General features: G+C 31.6%; 2 protein-coding genes and 1 long non-coding RNA gene across 3 annotated transcripts; 2 read left to right on the top strand and 1 right to left on the bottom strand.

Annotated features, from left to right (window-relative positions):
- The first annotated feature begins 1,516 nt into the window (after positions 1 to 1,516).
- On the top strand, positions 1,517 to 3,682 carry LOC111918379 (inositol oxygenase 4). Its single transcript, XM_023914051.3, has 9 exons — positions 1,517 to 1,676; positions 1,765 to 1,921; positions 2,018 to 2,304; positions 2,391 to 2,503; positions 2,609 to 2,731; positions 2,877 to 2,946; positions 3,024 to 3,102; positions 3,200 to 3,281; positions 3,364 to 3,682. The coding sequence occupies exons 1-9, from the start codon at positions 1,646 to 1,648 to the stop codon at positions 3,388 to 3,390; spliced, it is 969 nt and encodes a 322-aa protein (XP_023769819.2). The 5' UTR covers positions 1,517 to 1,645; the 3' UTR covers positions 3,391 to 3,682.
- A 3,277-nt stretch (positions 3,683 to 6,959) lies between these two features.
- Positions 6,960 to 8,770, bottom strand: LOC111918359 (uncharacterized). Its single transcript, XM_023914032.3, is given in 8 exon segments — positions 6,960 to 6,992; positions 7,280 to 7,371; positions 7,479 to 7,593; positions 7,708 to 7,852; positions 7,920 to 8,020; positions 8,126 to 8,186; positions 8,188 to 8,216; positions 8,610 to 8,770. Coding segments are annotated over 8 exon segments (648 nt in total). The 5' UTR covers positions 8,682 to 8,770.
- A 5,132-nt stretch (positions 8,771 to 13,902) lies between these two features.
- Positions 13,903 to 15,114, top strand: LOC122195583 (uncharacterized). The gene is made up of 3 exons (XR_006185965.2): positions 13,903 to 14,029; positions 14,140 to 14,199; positions 14,716 to 15,114. It is a non-coding gene; the product is annotated as an uncharacterized LOC122195583 (long non-coding RNA).
- Positions 15,115 to 18,162: the final 3,048 nt, after the last annotated feature.

Raw genomic sequence — 18,162 nt, 5'->3', positions numbered from 1 at the left:
AACATTTTCGGAAAAATGTTCGGTTGTACCCTTTTACCGGTGATAACAGGTTTTTCAGGTTACCATTATATTAAATTCGCAAAAAAACCCTTAAGTTTACTATTTTTTTTGCGTTTTTACCCTTAAGTTTATAATTTTTTTTTACAGTTTTACCATAAGTATATTTTTTTCATAATATACATATTCATATGATTTTTCTACTTGAATACGTATAATATGGAAAAAAATACATAGGGTAAAAGTCTAAAAAAAAATTATAAACTTAAGGGTAAAAACGTAAAAAAAAACCCTGTAAACTTAAGGGTTTTTTGCGAAGTTAATATAATAGTAACCTGCTATCACCCGTAAAAGGGTAAAACCGAACATTTTTTGGAAAATGTTAGGGTAAAAACGGACATTAAATTCAACTTTGGACAAAACCGACAAAACCCTAAAAACTTGTGGGTTTTTATAACATTAGCACCAAATCCTAATTCATAATAAGGAAGGATGAAGAGATTACAATAGTCTTCAATTTGGGCCTAAAGCCCAGTAGGCAGAACAGATGAAGACATGAACTAGTAACGTATGAATTGGGCCATAGAATTAGTTGGGCGGATAGGATAGACGTGCAAACGGTTGGCTTATTTGGATAAATATCAAACAGACAGTTACAATAAAAACTTCTATCATCAATTTCGAAAGAAAAAACAGCATTAGTGATTCAAGTACGAGGATTTTTGATGCTTGCAATGGTTGTCGAGGAAGAAGATCTCAAATTCACAAACATGACTAAAGGTATATATTTTCTTACATAAACTGAACATGATAACATTTGTGTTTGTAAGTATTATTCATTAATATAAGTATAACATGAATGTGGGAATGATGATGATTTTTATCAGATATTTTTTGTTATAAAAGTTAAAGAAGAAAAAACATACCTTAAAGTTTTAACTACCTTTTATAATATTATAATCATTGAAAATGCATTTTTGTATATAAAATATCTGTATAATATATGATAGATCTTCATCACTTTCTTTTGAAAGTTAAACGTGATAAACGTTGACACGTTAAGGGCACGAACCCAAATAAGCAATCCAGTGCGGGACGTTTGTGATAGGCAGTATCGATACGTGACGTGTCAAATTAATAACCGTAAGATGAGATTACTTTGAAGTCAAAAATTGGTTTGATGATGTCAGATATTGAAATGGAAACAGCTAATAAATTTTGAAAAATAGTCAAAGCATCGTCGGCAATGACTCAGAACCCCGTCGATTCTCTCATCTATTAGCTTTGGCGGTTAACTACACGCTGGAACTGAGTCATACTATCCTCATATTCTTCACTCGATTTTCCCTGCGCGTGTACATCACTTTCTAAAATATCTCAAATAAACCGTTAATATATTTCACGCGGTGATGGTGAGAGTGGGCAAGGCAAGCCTATCACGTGTATCAATCTATCTATCATCGCGTTTTTTTATAGGTGAAAACAGTAACATATAAATCTAATTTCAAACGAGGACTCAAAACTTTTCCAAATAGCAAACAAGGACCTCTCTCAAAACACCTATAAAAAACTTCGTATTTTTCATTGTTCATCATCAAAACAACACCAATTGTGTTATATCTCCTTTTTATTTTTCGTTATTCTCAACATGACTGTTTGCATCGACCAACCTCAATCAGGTAACTTTTTTTTTTGAATAGTTATTGTTTATAATAGAGAGTTGTTTGATGCTATGAATAATAACATTTTGTTCTTGTTTATTTGTAGATTCCGAGGTGGTGGAAAATAAGAACTATAGTAACAATAATAATAATAATAATAATACACATGAATTGGTATTAGATGGAGGGTTTGTAGTGCCTGATAATGTGGCTAGTGGTGGTTTTGATGCCCCAGAAATAAATGCATTTGGTCACACATTTAGGTATTTTTAAATTTTCAAACTCTCAAATAAGCGTTTTTTTTATAAACATCGACATCAATGAACGATGAATGATATTGAGATTGTTCTACCTTGTAGAGACTATGACGTCGAGAGTGAAAGACAGAAGCAGGTGGAAGAATTCTATAGGATGAATCACATTAACCAAACATATGAATTTGTGAAGAAAATGAGAGAAGAGTATAAGAAATTGGATAAGCTTGAAATGAGTATATGGGAATGTTGTGAATTATTGAATGAAGTCGTAGACGATAGTGATCCTGATTTGGATGAACCACAAATCGAGCATTTGTTACAGACAGCTGAAGCCATAAGGAAAGATTATCCAAATGAAGATTGGCTTCATTTGACTGCCCTTATTCATGGTATATATCTATATCTATATTTATATATTTAGATGTTTCATGGTGGATTATGTTGTTCATTATGGATGATATTTTTTTATTTGTAGACCTTGGAAAAGTTCTACTCCTGCCAAGATTTGGAGAGCTACCACAGTGGGCAGTTGTGGGTGACACACACCCTCTTGGTTGTGCTTTTGACGAATCAATTGTTCATCATAAGGTATATATATTTTTTTAATCTAGAGGTTAATTATAATTAATTCATAAAGATTATAGAATTAGTGACAATTGATAAATTATTTAATGTTTTTTATATATGGTGCAGTATTTCAAGGAAAACCCTGATGTTAAGAATCATGTTTATCAAACTAAGAATGGGATTTATTCGGAAGGATGTGGGCTTGAAAATGTGATGATTTCATGGGGCCATGATGATTATATGTACTTGGTATGAAATCTAAAACATATATATAAAAATATATATTTGTTCTTTTTGTGGATATGTTACCTTCAATGTAGGTCCCTAAAAGCATAATAAGTTTGATTATAATAAAAGAGAAATTAAAAACAATTTCTGCATTTTTAATTTGCAGGTGGCAAAGGAAAATGGGACTACTTTGCCTCAAGCTGGATTATTTATCATTCGTTACCATTCTTTCTATCGTAAGTTGCTATATATATTTAATATTATTTCTTAAAAGAAAATTAGAGTATGAATTTATTTTTTTAAATTCTGCCAGCAATGCATCGTTCTGGTGCTTATAAGCATTTGATGAATGAGGAAGATGTTGAGAACTTGAAATGGCTTCAAATCTTCAAGTAAGTACGCAAACTTTTGTGTACACGTAATGCAAATGTAATTAATGACATAAAAGTATTTAATTAATGATATATTATGTTTAATTGTTATTTGCAGTAAGTATGATCTTTACAGTAAAAGTAAAGTCCGTGTTGATGTTGAAAAGGTGAAGCCTTACTACCAATCACTCATTCAAAAGGTAAGACATTATTTTTTATGTGTATTTCATCAAATATTAATGAATTTTCACTTGATTACATTTTGTGTATTCCTTTTTTCAGTATTTCCCAGAAAAGCTAAGATGGTGAAGCAAGTTTCTACAAGATTGATAAGAGAAAAATTGATGATATATTGAGGGAACATTGTTGTACTACTGCAATTTGTAGTGTTGCTATCTATTTGATAAGAGAGTTGGGAAAAAGGAAGTTTGTTCATACGTTTTCGTTTTTATCCATTGAAAGATTTCTTTTCAAATTAATTGAATCTGTTATCTGTGTAATAATTTTTCATGTTTGCTTCGATAAATTTATAACAATACCAGACAAACAAGCTTGTTAACGTTTCGAATACGCTAAAATTACATATGGGACATTGTTGCTATTTTTATGTGCATGAAATCAATCTATTTCGTATCATATCATTACTATATTTATATTATATTATTTTTGAATTTTTTTAATATAATATATTCATAACAAGTTGACAAGATTTCTTTTATTGATTATTCTAATTTGAGCATCATTTTTTATGTATATATTAAGGATAAAAGAAACAATATATACAACAAAAATATAAACAATTAGAATATTAATAAGAAGTTTTATATTGGCTAAAAAGCTTAAATAGTTTTCAAAAATAATCATAGTCCAAGTATATATATATATATATATATATATATATATATATATATATATATATATATATATATATAGAGAGAGAGAGAGAGAGAGAGAGAGAGAGAGAGGTGTTATTTTGTTTAAAGTAATTATTGTGTTATTGTATGCATAAATATGGGTCAATAAAATTTACTTATTTTAAACAAGTGATTAATATATATTATTGAATTAAATATAATTGAAAAAATCATCTTAATTAACTATAAGGGTAATTTAATCAACTAATATAGATTTAATGAAGGAAAATTGCATTTTTTTAAGGGATCATAGATTCTATTAATTTTAAAAATCCGATTTTACGAATTATATTTCTTTTAATTCAGACATTCTGACAGAATCTGTTTATGAGTATATTCAAAAATAAAAATATTCTTAAACCATAAATAATAACAATATTCTTGAACCTATTTCTTGATGATGACATTAAAAACTTCTTGAAGAATAACAACTTCTTGTAGAATAACAAAATCTTGAACAATCAATTGAAGAATAAAAACAAAAAATACATTATTTCTTATAAAATACAGGTAACAATTGTTAAGAATTACATTTATTGTTAAAGAATAAAACTAAAAAAACAATTAAAACAGGGAAGAAAACATCAAATCTAACAACGACTAATACATTCTAAAAGAATAATGTGGTCCATTCTTTAAGCAACAACTTCTGCGATTCCAACAGAATTGGAATTCGTCATTCCATTCCAATATAATTGGAATCTCACCAATATCATCCATTGAATCATCTATATAAATGAATAATATTATTCCAAGATTCACAATGTACAGAAAGCCAAACAGGATCTGAAATAACAAGAAAGATATTAAGCCAACAACAAATTTATGTTAATTGTCAAATACCAAATGAAAGTAAAAAATCACTTGGGCAGGATACAGTTGGCCTCCTGTAACATATTGATAAATAATGTTTAAAATATATATATATATATATATATATATATATATATATATATATATATATATATATATATATATATATATATATATATGAGAAAATGAAAGAAAAACCATTGAAATATGAATTTAAAACCTTAAAATGGGTTCTTGAGCTTTTGTTCTGTTCTTTGACATTTTATGGTCAATCCATTGAAGTCTGAATTAAGTCCACCGAAGTAGTCCTGTTTTCAGAAATGGCATAACGAATTACAATCAGGACCTGTATACTAAAAATAGTGGAGAAAATGCTTGGTAGTTTGTTTTAATAATTCCTGTTTTTTTAAAGATTTGTGAGAAAATATCAATAACTACATCATACGTTATGATGAGTGAAACTATGAAAGACATTGCATTGTACCCATTAGGTTTACTGAGTCGAAATGAAAACAACACTTAACAATGTCTTTTTAGTATAATAAATACAGAAAAGTAATAAACTTGCCATGATTTATGAATTTAGGCTCGATGATGTTGCTTCCAGTGCCACTAAAGCGGCTGAGACTATGAGTCGATGTACAACTACTGATCTCGATTTCGCCTCTGATCGTTTCAACATATTCAGAATCTGGATCGTCGGGGTCAATTCTGGACCTATCGAGAACTAAATCTACGGGAAGAATTCTCTCTTGGGTGTAAGAACCCACCTCCGGGCTTGCGTAATCCACGACATCTCCAACTTTGCAGAAATAGGTTCTTATTGAAAAAAACACAGAAATCGACACAGTAGAACCGTAGGCGATGGGGGAAGAAATCGGCATTCGAAGTAAGGAAGAAGACGTGATGATCAGTAAGGAAGAAAGGGGGAACATCGATTACCACCACAAAGACCACCTCTGTTCGATGCTTGATCGCTCGATTCTTCCCTCTCCCGATCTATGAAGAAGACAATGAAGGGTCGCTGATGTCGATTTGTTCAATTTAGGGTTTTCAGAATCGGTTTTTAGATAAAGAGGAGAACGAGATTTAAACTGGAGAGATACCATGATTATAGGGATTATTTTTGGAATTTATTAAGCAAATTACTAAATTACCCTTTTTATTTATTTAATTATTTAATTTTGATTGGCCCACATTTATGCATACAATAACACAGTACTTAGTTAAAACATTTGAACCTAGCTCTCTTCTCTCTCTCTCTCTCTCTCTCTCTCTCTATATATATATATATATATATATATATATATATATATATATATATATATATATATATATATATACTAGCTGTAGACACGCGCAAAGCGGCGGCGAAAAATAGTTTCTCATTCGGCAATAAGTTCTATATGGAAACATGTTAGATTTCAAGTAACACAAAACATATGCATATTGTTATCGATCGGTTTTACGGAAACAAATTAATGTAACCCTCGCAATACAAAAGAAAATAAATATTTTGGTGTGTAGTGTACGTTTATAGTCCTTCATTTTAAAATTCAGGACACATCCATACAAAGTGACTTGCTTATACCTTTCTTTTATCTAGCATCCATCACAAGAATTTTATTCATAATGTAATATTTTATACTTTTCTTTTTATATCTAAGCCTATATTTTAATACATTATTCCATGCATGATATTGACTTTCATAAAATTATAATTGGAGAAATACAAATATGACGAAAAAACAACAAAACTAACAAGTAATAACTAAATAAAGTAATGAATCAAATAATATGTATCTAACAAAAGGTATTATTGGAAAAATAATAAAAAAGATAATAAATAACAACACCTTTCAATAAAAGACAAACTTTAGATATGTCTTGCCTTGCTTGCGTCATCACTCCAACGTAATTCGGCCTGACATTAGAGGGGGCAGTGATCCAATAGTCTCCATGGAGTATGGAGTTGAGGTTGGCCAACTTAGCCTCCTCAATGCCGTTTTCCAGCCCATACCCATCAGCCTAAAATAGATAAATATCCCAAGAAACCTGAATCAACACCCCTTCCTTAAGCTCCCCTTTCGCCAACATAGCAAGATCCATACCCTTCCAATAGAAAGTTATGTTAGAAGTAGTACTATGAGTCTATGATGATATCAGTAGCATCTTCACTTCTACCTACAAAACAATATTATCTATTAACCAAATTAATTAAAAAATTAAATAAATGATTCACAAGAACATATGTTTTACAGATATGGATAAACATTCCTTGAGCTCTCTAACAATGACATGAAACATAATTCATGCTTATTTGTAATATAGCTCTAAAGTAAAAATTGGTTTCCGGGTTCATTAATACCAATAGCAAAGTGTTAAGTCAGCAAGTGTAAATCTAACATTTCCTTAGGTGGGATAGGTTTAGGTTGTTGTTTTTAATATGATTATGAGTTATGGAAGCTTACATCCATTATAGTGATTAGAGAATCCGAAAAAAGAAGAGGTCCCACTGATGCAACATCACTTATTACAGTCAATCTGGAAGCCAAATCCCCCCAGGGTCTCAACCTGCAGGTTTTATATTTTTAACATATTTATTACGACATAATTACTTTAAACTATTGATTTTCTTTTTCAAATTATTAGGAAATAATTCAGTATGTGTGTTTATAAAACTCACCTGTGCAACAACAAAGTCCACAGAATCAGCAACAAATGGTTCATGTGGACCATTTGGGATTCCTGTTAGGACATACTGTTTCAACAGGAAAGAAGGGGTCTAACTAACAATGTTACATAAGGGTAAAATAGTCATTTACTCACATTTCATTCAGTCCAAAAAAAAAAACTTTTGTGTATAATTGTATATAGAAAGTGTCCTTTTTTATGATACGTACACACGGGCCCAAGGCATTGTAGCTAAGAAATATTTTGTATCCAAAAATGCATTTGAAATAATCAAAGACTTTACTCTTCTTGGCCTATGTTGAGCAAAAAGTAGTGCTAAAAATCCACCAAGTGATGTTCCATGAAGATGTCTGTTAAAAAAAAGATTCATTAGATAAATAAATAACAATAACATCAAAAATGGAATCAGATAATCTTACATGGTGGACATCAATAACATCTAAAAACTTCTCAAATGCTTGAACCCACTCTTGATTGTTCCAAACACGAGGAATATCAACAGAAATCACTCGATAATCCTGAAAAAGAAACAAAACAAAAAAAAAAGATTTCTGAAAACTTTGTTATGAAAAAGAATCCTTCAACTTGGTTTTTGTCTTTAACAATCTTAAAGTTGTTGTTACCTTCATGGAGAGTGCCATGATTTGTTTGTAGTAAACATCTGTTGTTCCAGCAATTCCAGGATTCATAATATCTCCATTATTTTGTGCAAATCTGTAAAATTTATGTCAAAATTAATGTCTATATATGTTATTCTTATATCAATTTGGATGTAAAATCTAATACCAACATTTTTCTGTTTATAGAACTTGCTATAAAGATTAATGCTTTATGCTTGTAAGTAATACACCAATCGGAAGCTATAAATTAGCCAATTTAATCTCAAAAGTTGAAGTATAGCTCCAGTTTAATGTGAATTTCAATAATTTTAGGTTCATTGAGAGTAAACATCGAACGATTGATGTTTAATCGAAACTGTAAATAGGGTTTAGACATAATGAAAGTAACAATCGATACCAACTAAACTAGTGATTTATCGAATTGGGTAAGTCAATAGATGTATAATCAAGTGAAAGATCGACGAAATCTATGACCAGAAAAACTTACTGGGATCTTGTGGAGAGGGACTTGGGACTTGAAGTAGATGTAATCACCGGGCGCTGAAAACCCACCTTTCATTGCTAAATTTGACGATGATCATGAAGAGCATGACTAAATTTGGTGGCCATTAACAGAGAGATTCATGTTATTAATTGTTGATCGTAGGTGGGTTGAGGTTGGGGTTAAATTTTAGGAATAACAAACAATAGAGAGAATGGTGTGCCAATGGATAGATATTTGCCAAGATTTTAGGAATAAGCATTGACTCAAACCGGGGATTAAAGAGATCGGGTCAAATTTTTGGAAGAGATAAGATTTCAAAGGTAATCAGATTAAAATTTAATATTATTTTATTCATGATTAGTTGTACTTTACGCTTAGAGAGTTGAACGTCTTAAAAAAATATTATTATTTTATTGGATCTATTTATAGAAATAGTAGGATTTCTTTTATAAGTTAGTAAATATATATACATACATATATATATATATATATATATATATACACACACACACACCTTAATAAGCATTTAGCCTCAAATGCTGAATTTTAAGAGGTATAACCTTTAAAGCATCATATACAATAAGTTTATGCATATATTTTATCTGGTCAAACAGTTTGATAAGTCAAATATAAAAGTAATTCAAATCTCCATCTCCTTGACCATTGAAAAAGTCAAAGATATGAAGGGGGTTCATTTACCTAAGTGTGTGCAACTTTTTTGGCAAAGATCTCAGATTTTGACTTGGCATTCTCATTTGAATTCCATGCAATATTATCGCATGATAATAGGTCATTTGAAATTCCCTTCTTATTTATCGCTCAAAGTACAGAAGTGGCATCCTCGATTTCTCATTCTCTTCCCCGTCATCCCCATCTCCCTTCATGGCTTATGCGATTGAACTATTCTCCATCTGTTGATTTTTTTTGATATTGAATGGCATCTTCTCCATCACCAAAATCACTAAAACCGGAACCTGTTTGGGCAAGAATAGGTCTTTTGTTTGATTCCATGGATGCCTTTCTTTTGTTTCCATAAGTGAAGGGGCCTGTTTGGGTTTTTTTGTCGATGTGATTTTAGTCAAAATGATTGGATAGCATAGTGTTGTGTGTTTTTTTTTATCTCTCAGACATGGTGAAGGATTGAAGCTTTACATTAAACAATCGGCCAATCCAGGTTTTTTCTCATGTCTTTTACTGTATCAAAACCTAACCCTGATCATTTGAATCTTCAATTCAAATGTTTTAGTTAAAAATCACAGGTTTTGAATTGGATATGGTTCTTTTTAAGAGAAACTTCAATATGTATTGATTTTTGATGTTTGATTCAGGTGGTGTAAGTCTCCAAAATTGCTTGTGTATCAATCAGATCCAATTGATGGTGCGGAATCTGTATGTGTTCAATTTTAAGTGTACTAGAACGTGTTTCCCGCTTCCTGATATGCCCCAGCCATCAAGAACTTCCAGAGTACTCCTTACACCGGGTGAGCAGACAACCATTCAGAGAGAAGATAGATTCAGAATTCTATTACTTATTACTTATTACTTCAGAGGGGTTGAGAAGTAGAAGGTTGCATATGTTGTATACCAGGTCGGATTAGAAGTCGCGCAGAGGAGACAACATATGGCTAACAGATAAGAAGTCTTTCACATATATAACCTGTAGAGAAATAGAGTTGCATATGTTGTGTACCAGGTCGGATTGGAAGTCACGCAAAGGAGACAACATATGACTAACAGACGGAAAGAAAGAAAATGATATTCTACAGACCTAATTTATCGGAATTTACCAGTCGCCCCATCCAACCGGAATTAAGGACAGAATCCGCACATCGAGGAAAAGTTAAGCCACGGTTCCAAGTACGGGTTCAATTATTGTGACGAGTAGATTCCCATATATATCTCCCTGCTCAACCTATCCGAGCGTCGTATTGTCAGGCTGAACGGATCTAACTAGGTCAAGATTTGTCAAGTCTATAAATTTCCTAAGTTCAACTCTCCCTAGTCAAGTCCATTTAAAAAAAATTTGTGCCTACCGACGCATCAAACCAAAGCATAGACCCTTCAACTTCGGGTACGTTACGCAGACTCAGGTTGCCTGTTATCACTTTATCATATCACTTCCCAGAACATCTCCCTCAAGCAGCACATTTCATAACCAACAATTTTTTTTTGATTATCTGATTTTCTAATGTTTTTGGATTTTTAAAATTTTCTAATTTTTGTTTTGTTTTTATTTCTCCCCCTAAATTTGTGCATAAGAGAGAAACGAAAGTAAATGCGCAAATATAAACTATCCTAAAACAAAACTAGTCTTTAAAGCGAATCAGGTTAAGAAAAACTCAAAAGTATAGAGAATAAAACGCAAACCGTAAGTCACCGATTGAATTTGCATCCAGAAGGTCTGAGAACAGCACGCGTAAACTCAGAACAGATCTGAAAATTCTTCATGTCGTTAAGCACAAACCCCGTTTGTGATCTCTTCCTTTCTTCCTTTCCCGCCAAGGACACATACTCTCAAATAATGTTCTGAGTACTGTACAGTTGAGAGCTGTCTCCTATCATGTGCCTGGAACAGCTACTACCAACAAACCGAAGTCTAATGATATGCCTCCATAGCTGCTCTGACACAGAGCGGGATTAGTTGGTCTTTGGAACCCAGTCCATTTTGAAATTGGGTCGACCTTTGTCATCGACACACGATATTTTCTCCCATGACATGTCCAGTTTATCACAAACAGAAGACATAGAAATATTAGAATCGTTAGTTGATTTGGGAGATTGAGCCTTTGGAACCCATTTGTAGTTGGGTTTAACCCATTTCTTTTTTGATCCAATGGGTGGCTCAGTACTTGCTTTTGAACTTGATGTCGGCCGTTGAGATGATTTTGATTTTGGCTTCACGGGAGCATCTCTTGGATTGGGCTTCTTGGCCGACATTCCCTTCTTGCCCTTGGGATTTAGATTCTTGGCCTTCTGCGTTGAATTTTTGGCCTTCTTGGCATTCCATTCGTCAATGTCTGATCGTGATCTCGAGGGGTATATTTTGGAGTATCTCCCTCTTGGCGCGTTATGCCAGCCTTGTGCATAATAAGGAACGTATGCGCGATTTAGACAATTTCGGGCAATATGACCAGGTGTTCCACAGTGAAAACAAGTGTTTTTCTTCACTGGGAAATTGTTTCTTCCTGCCCCTGGTGGCGTGTCCTTGCCTCGTTTCTGATTGTTCCCACACGTACAGTTGCAAAAGGTCGGCTGTTTCACTTGACTTGGTGGCCTGTACTTCTCAACAGCAGGTTGATCAGAAGCAACTGAGTTCGAAGCAACAGATTCAGAGTTCAAGGAGATGTTGGTTTGTTCAATGGTGTTCTCCTTGTTCTCATCCTCTGCTACTTTACCTTAACATGAAGTAGAGGCATTAGTATCGTTCAGCTCAGCACCCTCAGTTGGCCCTGATTGTTCAGTCTTAAGTGAATCTGGAGCAGGGGTTTGGCCATACTGAGCAGGCATTTCTTCCTCATTGGTCTCAGAGGGTGGGTTATAATTGTGATTAAAAGGAGGTGGCACATTGTGATACCCTAGACCCTTGGTTTGATTATCTTTAAAACTCAATTGATTTTCTACTAAGGACTCGACTGTCTTACTTGATGCAGTATAATTTTTGAAACTAACATCTGTTTTTCCATACTTTATTTTCAAAGCATCAAGTTCTTTAGTTACAGCAGCAAGTTTGCGTTTAATGTGATCATAATTTTCACACTTGTTGCTGTACTCTTCTTGTAATATCCTAAAGTCCTTAGTCTTGGCCTCTAATTGAGCTTTTAAAGGTTTCTGACCTTTCCTTAGAGTATAGCCTTCGTATTTGAGGTCCTCATTTTCTCTTTTTAATAAATCAATTTGTTCGCGAAGAAATTTAATCGTAGCTTTACAAGATGGAGTACATGAAACTTCATTTACCGGAATTGATGTGGAACTCATTTTTTTATTTAGTATTTTTTAATTTTTTTTATTTTTAATTGCCCTTTGACTTAAAAACCGAGAAAATCAACCTTAAAAGTCAAATTTAAAAAGTCAAACTCAAAAATCAAACTTGAAAAGTCAAACTTAAAAGTCAAACCGAAAAGCCAAATTTGAAAATTAAAAGACAAAGGAGAAAGTCAAAATTTAAAGTCAAAAGTCAACTTTTAAAAGTCAAATTCAAAATTTTAAGATAAAAAAAAACAAAAATAAAAGTCAAAAATAAAAAAAAAAAACTAAAATTTTGGATGAAAAAGAAATTTAAAAATAAAAAGAAAATGAGTTTTGGGCAAAAAGTGTTAAATTTGCGAAAATATGAACCGGGGATATAATATTTGAATTACAAAAGGGAAGGAAAGAATCAAGAAGGCGCCTAGCTGATTTGGTAAGATGCGAAGCTAATGATGCAGGAGACCCGGGTTCGATACTCGGCTCCTACAATGCGTTTCACCCTTTTTTTTAAATGTGCGATGCGAGGACTTCTGCTGCTGCTGACCGAGACCGAAGCGAAGACGCTGGACTGTACACGAGATTAAGCCGGCCGCACACCAAGGCGCACACTCCGAGCCGCACACTGCTGAGCCGCACACACCGAGGCTGCTGAGCCGCACACCTTCAAGTGGCCGCACTCCTTCAACAGATTCGCGAAAAAACGACGTTTTTCACCCTTTTTTGCTCCACAACTCGATCGAAAACTCGTTTTTATGAAAAATGCAAAGAAGTAACCCCCCTTATTTTTGCGACATCTATCCAAAAACGCTATTCTCTTTTCAAAATAAAATCAAATAAGCTCTAGATCTGAAAAAAATTGATTGATACAACCAAGCTCTGATATCAATTGTAAGTCCCCAAAATTGCTTGTGTATCAATCAGATCCAATTGATGGTGCGGAATCCCAATCAATTGGATGATGTCAGATCAAATAGAAGAGAAGGAGAAAAAGAATAACTTGAATCTAATGATGTATTGATGATATGAATTATGCTCCTTACAATAGATTCTCTCTCACACACACTTCTTCTCTAGTTTCTCTCTTCTCTAGCCTTCTCACCTTACACTCCCACATGCACTCCTCTATTTATATGGACCTCCATACACATGTGTACAACCGCACACCTAAAGCAAAGTATAAACCATATTTTTGACCAAATGATTTGAGAAATTAAGCATCAAGAGACAAGAATTAACTTCATGACGATGATTTGCTGCAAATAGGTCAAAATTGGCCACCATCGCAACCTGTACTTACACAACCACCATCAAATGCATCCGTACTTTCTTCTTCTTCTTCTTCATTGACTATTGATTTAAATCTACAGTATATTCTCACAAACGAGCCCTAAATGTATATGTATTCAAGCTTCTTGTTTTATTTTGTAACTTGTTGTTCCATTCTCAGATGGTGTGTGGTACGTGTAATTTTTTGCAGGTTGTCAAGTCAGCATTTTTGTTGGATTTGTGGTTTCTCTTAAATGAAAAACTTGAATTAATTTTTTCAGTGTTACCTTTTCATGTGCAGGTTCTTTGATTATGTTTATGGAACGATTTTGGGCCCTAAACCTCACGACGATGAATAAAGGTAATAGAGTAACAAGCATTATTGGTTTTTGTGTTTTCTTACTGTCGTTTTTTGTTCTTTTGATAGCTTAAATTTAGGGTCTTCATGTAGCTGGATCTGAATCACAAATAATAGATTGTAGTTGGATATGGACCTAAATTTGTGGCTTATTTCGACACCTCATAAAATCGAAACAAATTTTTTGTCTCATCTACCCGATCTCAGTTTTGACATTTATAACACGATTAGAAGAGTACAGACTTTCTCAAGTGTAAAGCCCTTCTAATTATGTTTCTTTTTTTCTTTTTCAAAAAAATTTAAAATGTTGTCAATTTGAATCTGTAAGCCAAGATCTGAAATGTTTTACTAACATCCACCACTAAAACTTCTCCATTTTTTCACTGTGATTTAAGGTTCACATTTAAAACATTTCGAGTTTGATTTAATGGTGGATATAAGAATGGGATATGATGATTCTTTTTGTTTCTTTATAATTCTCAGATGCTCTCTTTTAGTTACTATATGTTTATTGTGCAGAAAATCTCGGTGTCAACTATGGACTCGGTTGTTAACCAAAATAACATAATGACCTAACATCGTGTATTGGTTTTCTGTGATAGATGTCAATGACTGTTATTTGATGGAATATTGGTGAAATTAATGTGTGAAATTTGCATGTGGATCTTATAAGCAGGTAAAAAAAAATTGTTGGCTAACTTCAGGTTTGGAGAAAACGAATGGCCCAGGCAATTGGACCTGGAGAACACCAGATTATAGAGTAAATTACACGAATGGTCCTTATGGTTTAGGGTAATTTGCACGTTTGGTCCCTAAATTGTTTTTTTAACTCGGAAGGTCCCTACTGTTTGTTTTTGTTACACGCTTGGTCCCTGTCTTACCTAAAAAAACTATTTTGCCCTTGATTTTTTAAAATATTTAAATAAACACACCCTAACCCCAACCCTCATCACCTTACCTCACCTATCCTATCATTTTTTCTATTTAAATAATAGTTTTTTTTAGGTAAGATAGGGACCATTCACGTAACAAAAACAAAAAGTAGGGACCAAGCGCGTAACAAAAACAAACAGTAGGGACCAAGCGCGCAAATTACCCCAAACCATAGGGACCATTCGTGTAATTTACTCCAGATTATATATAATATTCATCACAAAGAGCCTGATGGCAATGATGGTTGTGGATGTTAGTAAAATTCATTGGTGGTTCTTTTTTACAAATGTTGTTGGGGTACTACTTTGAGATAATAAATAAGTTTTATTCATTATGTTTTTAGCGATATACTTTGATGCGAAATCGATTTTTTTTTCCGAACATTTTCTTTTGATAAGAGTTTGTTTGGTAAAAAGTTGAAACTTTTTTTGTCTAAATTTTTTTACCAATGGAATTTTATTGAAAAGAATCTAGGTTTACTAAACTTAGTTTTTTTTACTGGTGGTGTTATAAGTTATTTCGGAGAAAAAAGGTAAAATAATTGGTAAATAAGGTGCTTATTTAGTTGTTCTTCGTATTGGAATTGGTATAATTGTTAATGTCATTAGCAATTTAACTAAGTAATTGTTCTTGATATTGGAATTGGTGTAATTCTGTTTGGAATTTTCAATTTCAATAAGTATTTAAACAATTTTTATAAAAAACGCTATTTGAGAAGTAAAAAGCCCTTCAATATCCTTCTAAATGTATATTCTAAATAATAGTTGTTATATATAAGAATTAATATCATAAAAGAATTATGATGTTCTAAATTTGTTTCACATTCTTAAACCTTTTAAAGATTTTATCATTGATTAAAAAATAATGACTACGTTTCTCGATAAAATTATTAAATATTAATTATGTTTTAATTTTGTTCATCCTTCGATCTAGGCAAAGAGTACTTGGGTAAATTATTTATATAACAAATATCATAACTTTATTAATATGTATAATTTAATAGATGAATATAAATAGCAATTACATTTAAAAAAGAGTCAAGATCACTGAGTTTGACCAATTTTACTCAGTTTTTCTGAGTTTGATCGAATTTGACCAAATTTTTCTGAATTGACCGTGTTGTACCCGAGTTTGACCGAGTAACACCGTGATTTACTGATTCTGATTGAGGTTGACTGAGTCCGTGATTTTTTATTGGTTCCTAATAAAACGTCTCTAGACATGTCAAAGTCCAAATATGCCAGTTTTATAACACTAATATGAATACAAATCAATTTCAATCACAATAATTTATTTATATCGTTTGCATTGTGCAAGTAAAATTTGCATAAATTTCCAATATTGGTTTACAACTTACCCAAAATAAGAAACACACTTATATTTTTAAACCAAAAAATCATTGTATTTATACTATTAATCCAATAAAGCAACTTAACTTAACATTTTCTCAAAAATAGCAACCAAATTTTAATTTTTCAAAAAACAACATATATTTTGTTTTTAACCAAAAACCGCTACGTACTTTTCTTTTTTAACACAAAAAAAAAAGTAATTTAACCCAAAATAGCAATATACATATATTTTTAAGTGAAAACTAATTGACTTTAAAAACTAATTTATGAAAGAAATTATTCGTACTCGTCGCTTAGCGTGGGTAAACAGCTACTTTATATATATATATATATATATATATATATATATATATATATATATATATATATATATATATATATATATATATATATATATATATATATATATATAGGACTAGGTTATAATGTGGATGGACAACTATTGTGTGGACGTGTGGATAATGTTATTTTATGAAAATTACTAAGAGAATATGTTGTTTAGTAATGTGAATACATTCAATCTCACAGAACTATTGTTATTTTACTGGATTCTCACCAATTCTAATTTATTTTTGTTCTCATTTATCGTTTTTTATTTATTTTAATTCTTATAGAATTCGACTCAATAAACATTCTGATAACATTCTAACAGTGAAAATAATTAAAAAAAAAAGTGTATAATAACCTTATATACGATTTAATTAGTGAAAATGCTTAATAATTAAAATAATTATATAAGATTGAACGTATTCATATTAATAAACAACATATTTTCTTTATAATTCTCACATAATAGCATTATCCACACGTCCAGACAATAGATGTCAATCCACATTTGAACCCAGCTCCTTCTCTCTCTCTCTCTCTCTCTCTCTCTCTCTCTCTATATATATATATATATATATATATATATATATATATATATATATAGGGTTAATGTCATAAAAACCATCAAGTTTTCAGGGTTTTGTCGGTTTTGCCCAAAGTTGAAATTTATGTCCGTTTTTACCCAAACATTTTCAAAAAAGTTCGGTTTTACCCTTTTACCTGTGATAACAGGTTTTTCAAGTTATCATTATATTAAATTCGCAAAAAACCCTTAAGTTTACCATTTTTTTCCGTTTTTACCCTTAAGTTTATAATTTTTTTTACACTTTTACCCTAAGTATATCTTTTCATAATATACATATTCATATGATTTTTCTGCTTGAATACGTATAATATGAAAAAAAAATACATATGGAAAAAGTGTAAAAAAAAAAACTTATAAACGTAAGGGTAAAAACGTAAAAAAACTGTAAACTTAATGGTTTTTTTTGCGAAGTTAATATAATGATAACCTGTTATCACCGGTAAAAGGGTAAAACCGAACATTTTTTGGAAAATTTTTGGGTAAAAACGGACATAAAATTCAACTTTGGGCAAAACCGAGAAAACTTGAGGGTTTTTAAGACATTAACTTTATATATATATATATATATATATATATATATATATATATATATATATATATATATATATATATAATTTATAAAATTTATCACTAGCCTTACACAATTTGATTATAACATGAGTAAATTACACGAATGGTCCCTATGGTTTAGGGTAATTTGCATGTTTGGTCCCTAACTTATTTTTTAACTGGGAAGGTCCTTATTGTTTGTTTTTATTACGCACTTGG

The sequence above is a fragment of the Lactuca sativa genome, chromosome 8 (assembly GCF_002870075.4).
Source record: "Lactuca sativa cultivar Salinas chromosome 8, Lsat_Salinas_v11, whole genome shotgun sequence".
Taxonomy (NCBI): domain Eukaryota; kingdom Viridiplantae; phylum Streptophyta; class Magnoliopsida; order Asterales; family Asteraceae; genus Lactuca; species Lactuca sativa.
This window is presented reverse-complemented; position numbering and strand designations above follow the sequence as displayed.

What these genes read in the sequence shown, in the direction of transcription:
- LOC111918379 (XM_023914051.3), top strand. Translation starts at nt 1,646, where the DNA reads ATGACTGTTTGCATCGACCAACCTCAATCAG. An exon ending in GCATTTGGTCACACATTTAG is followed by an intron (nt 1,922 to 2,017) that starts GTATTTTTAAAT and finishes TCTACCTTGTAG; the next exon opens with AGACTATGACGTCGAGAGTG. An exon ending in ATGATGATTATATGTACTTG is followed by an intron (nt 2,732 to 2,876) that starts GTATGAAATCTA and finishes TTTAATTTGCAG; the next exon opens with GTGGCAAAGGAAAATGGGAC.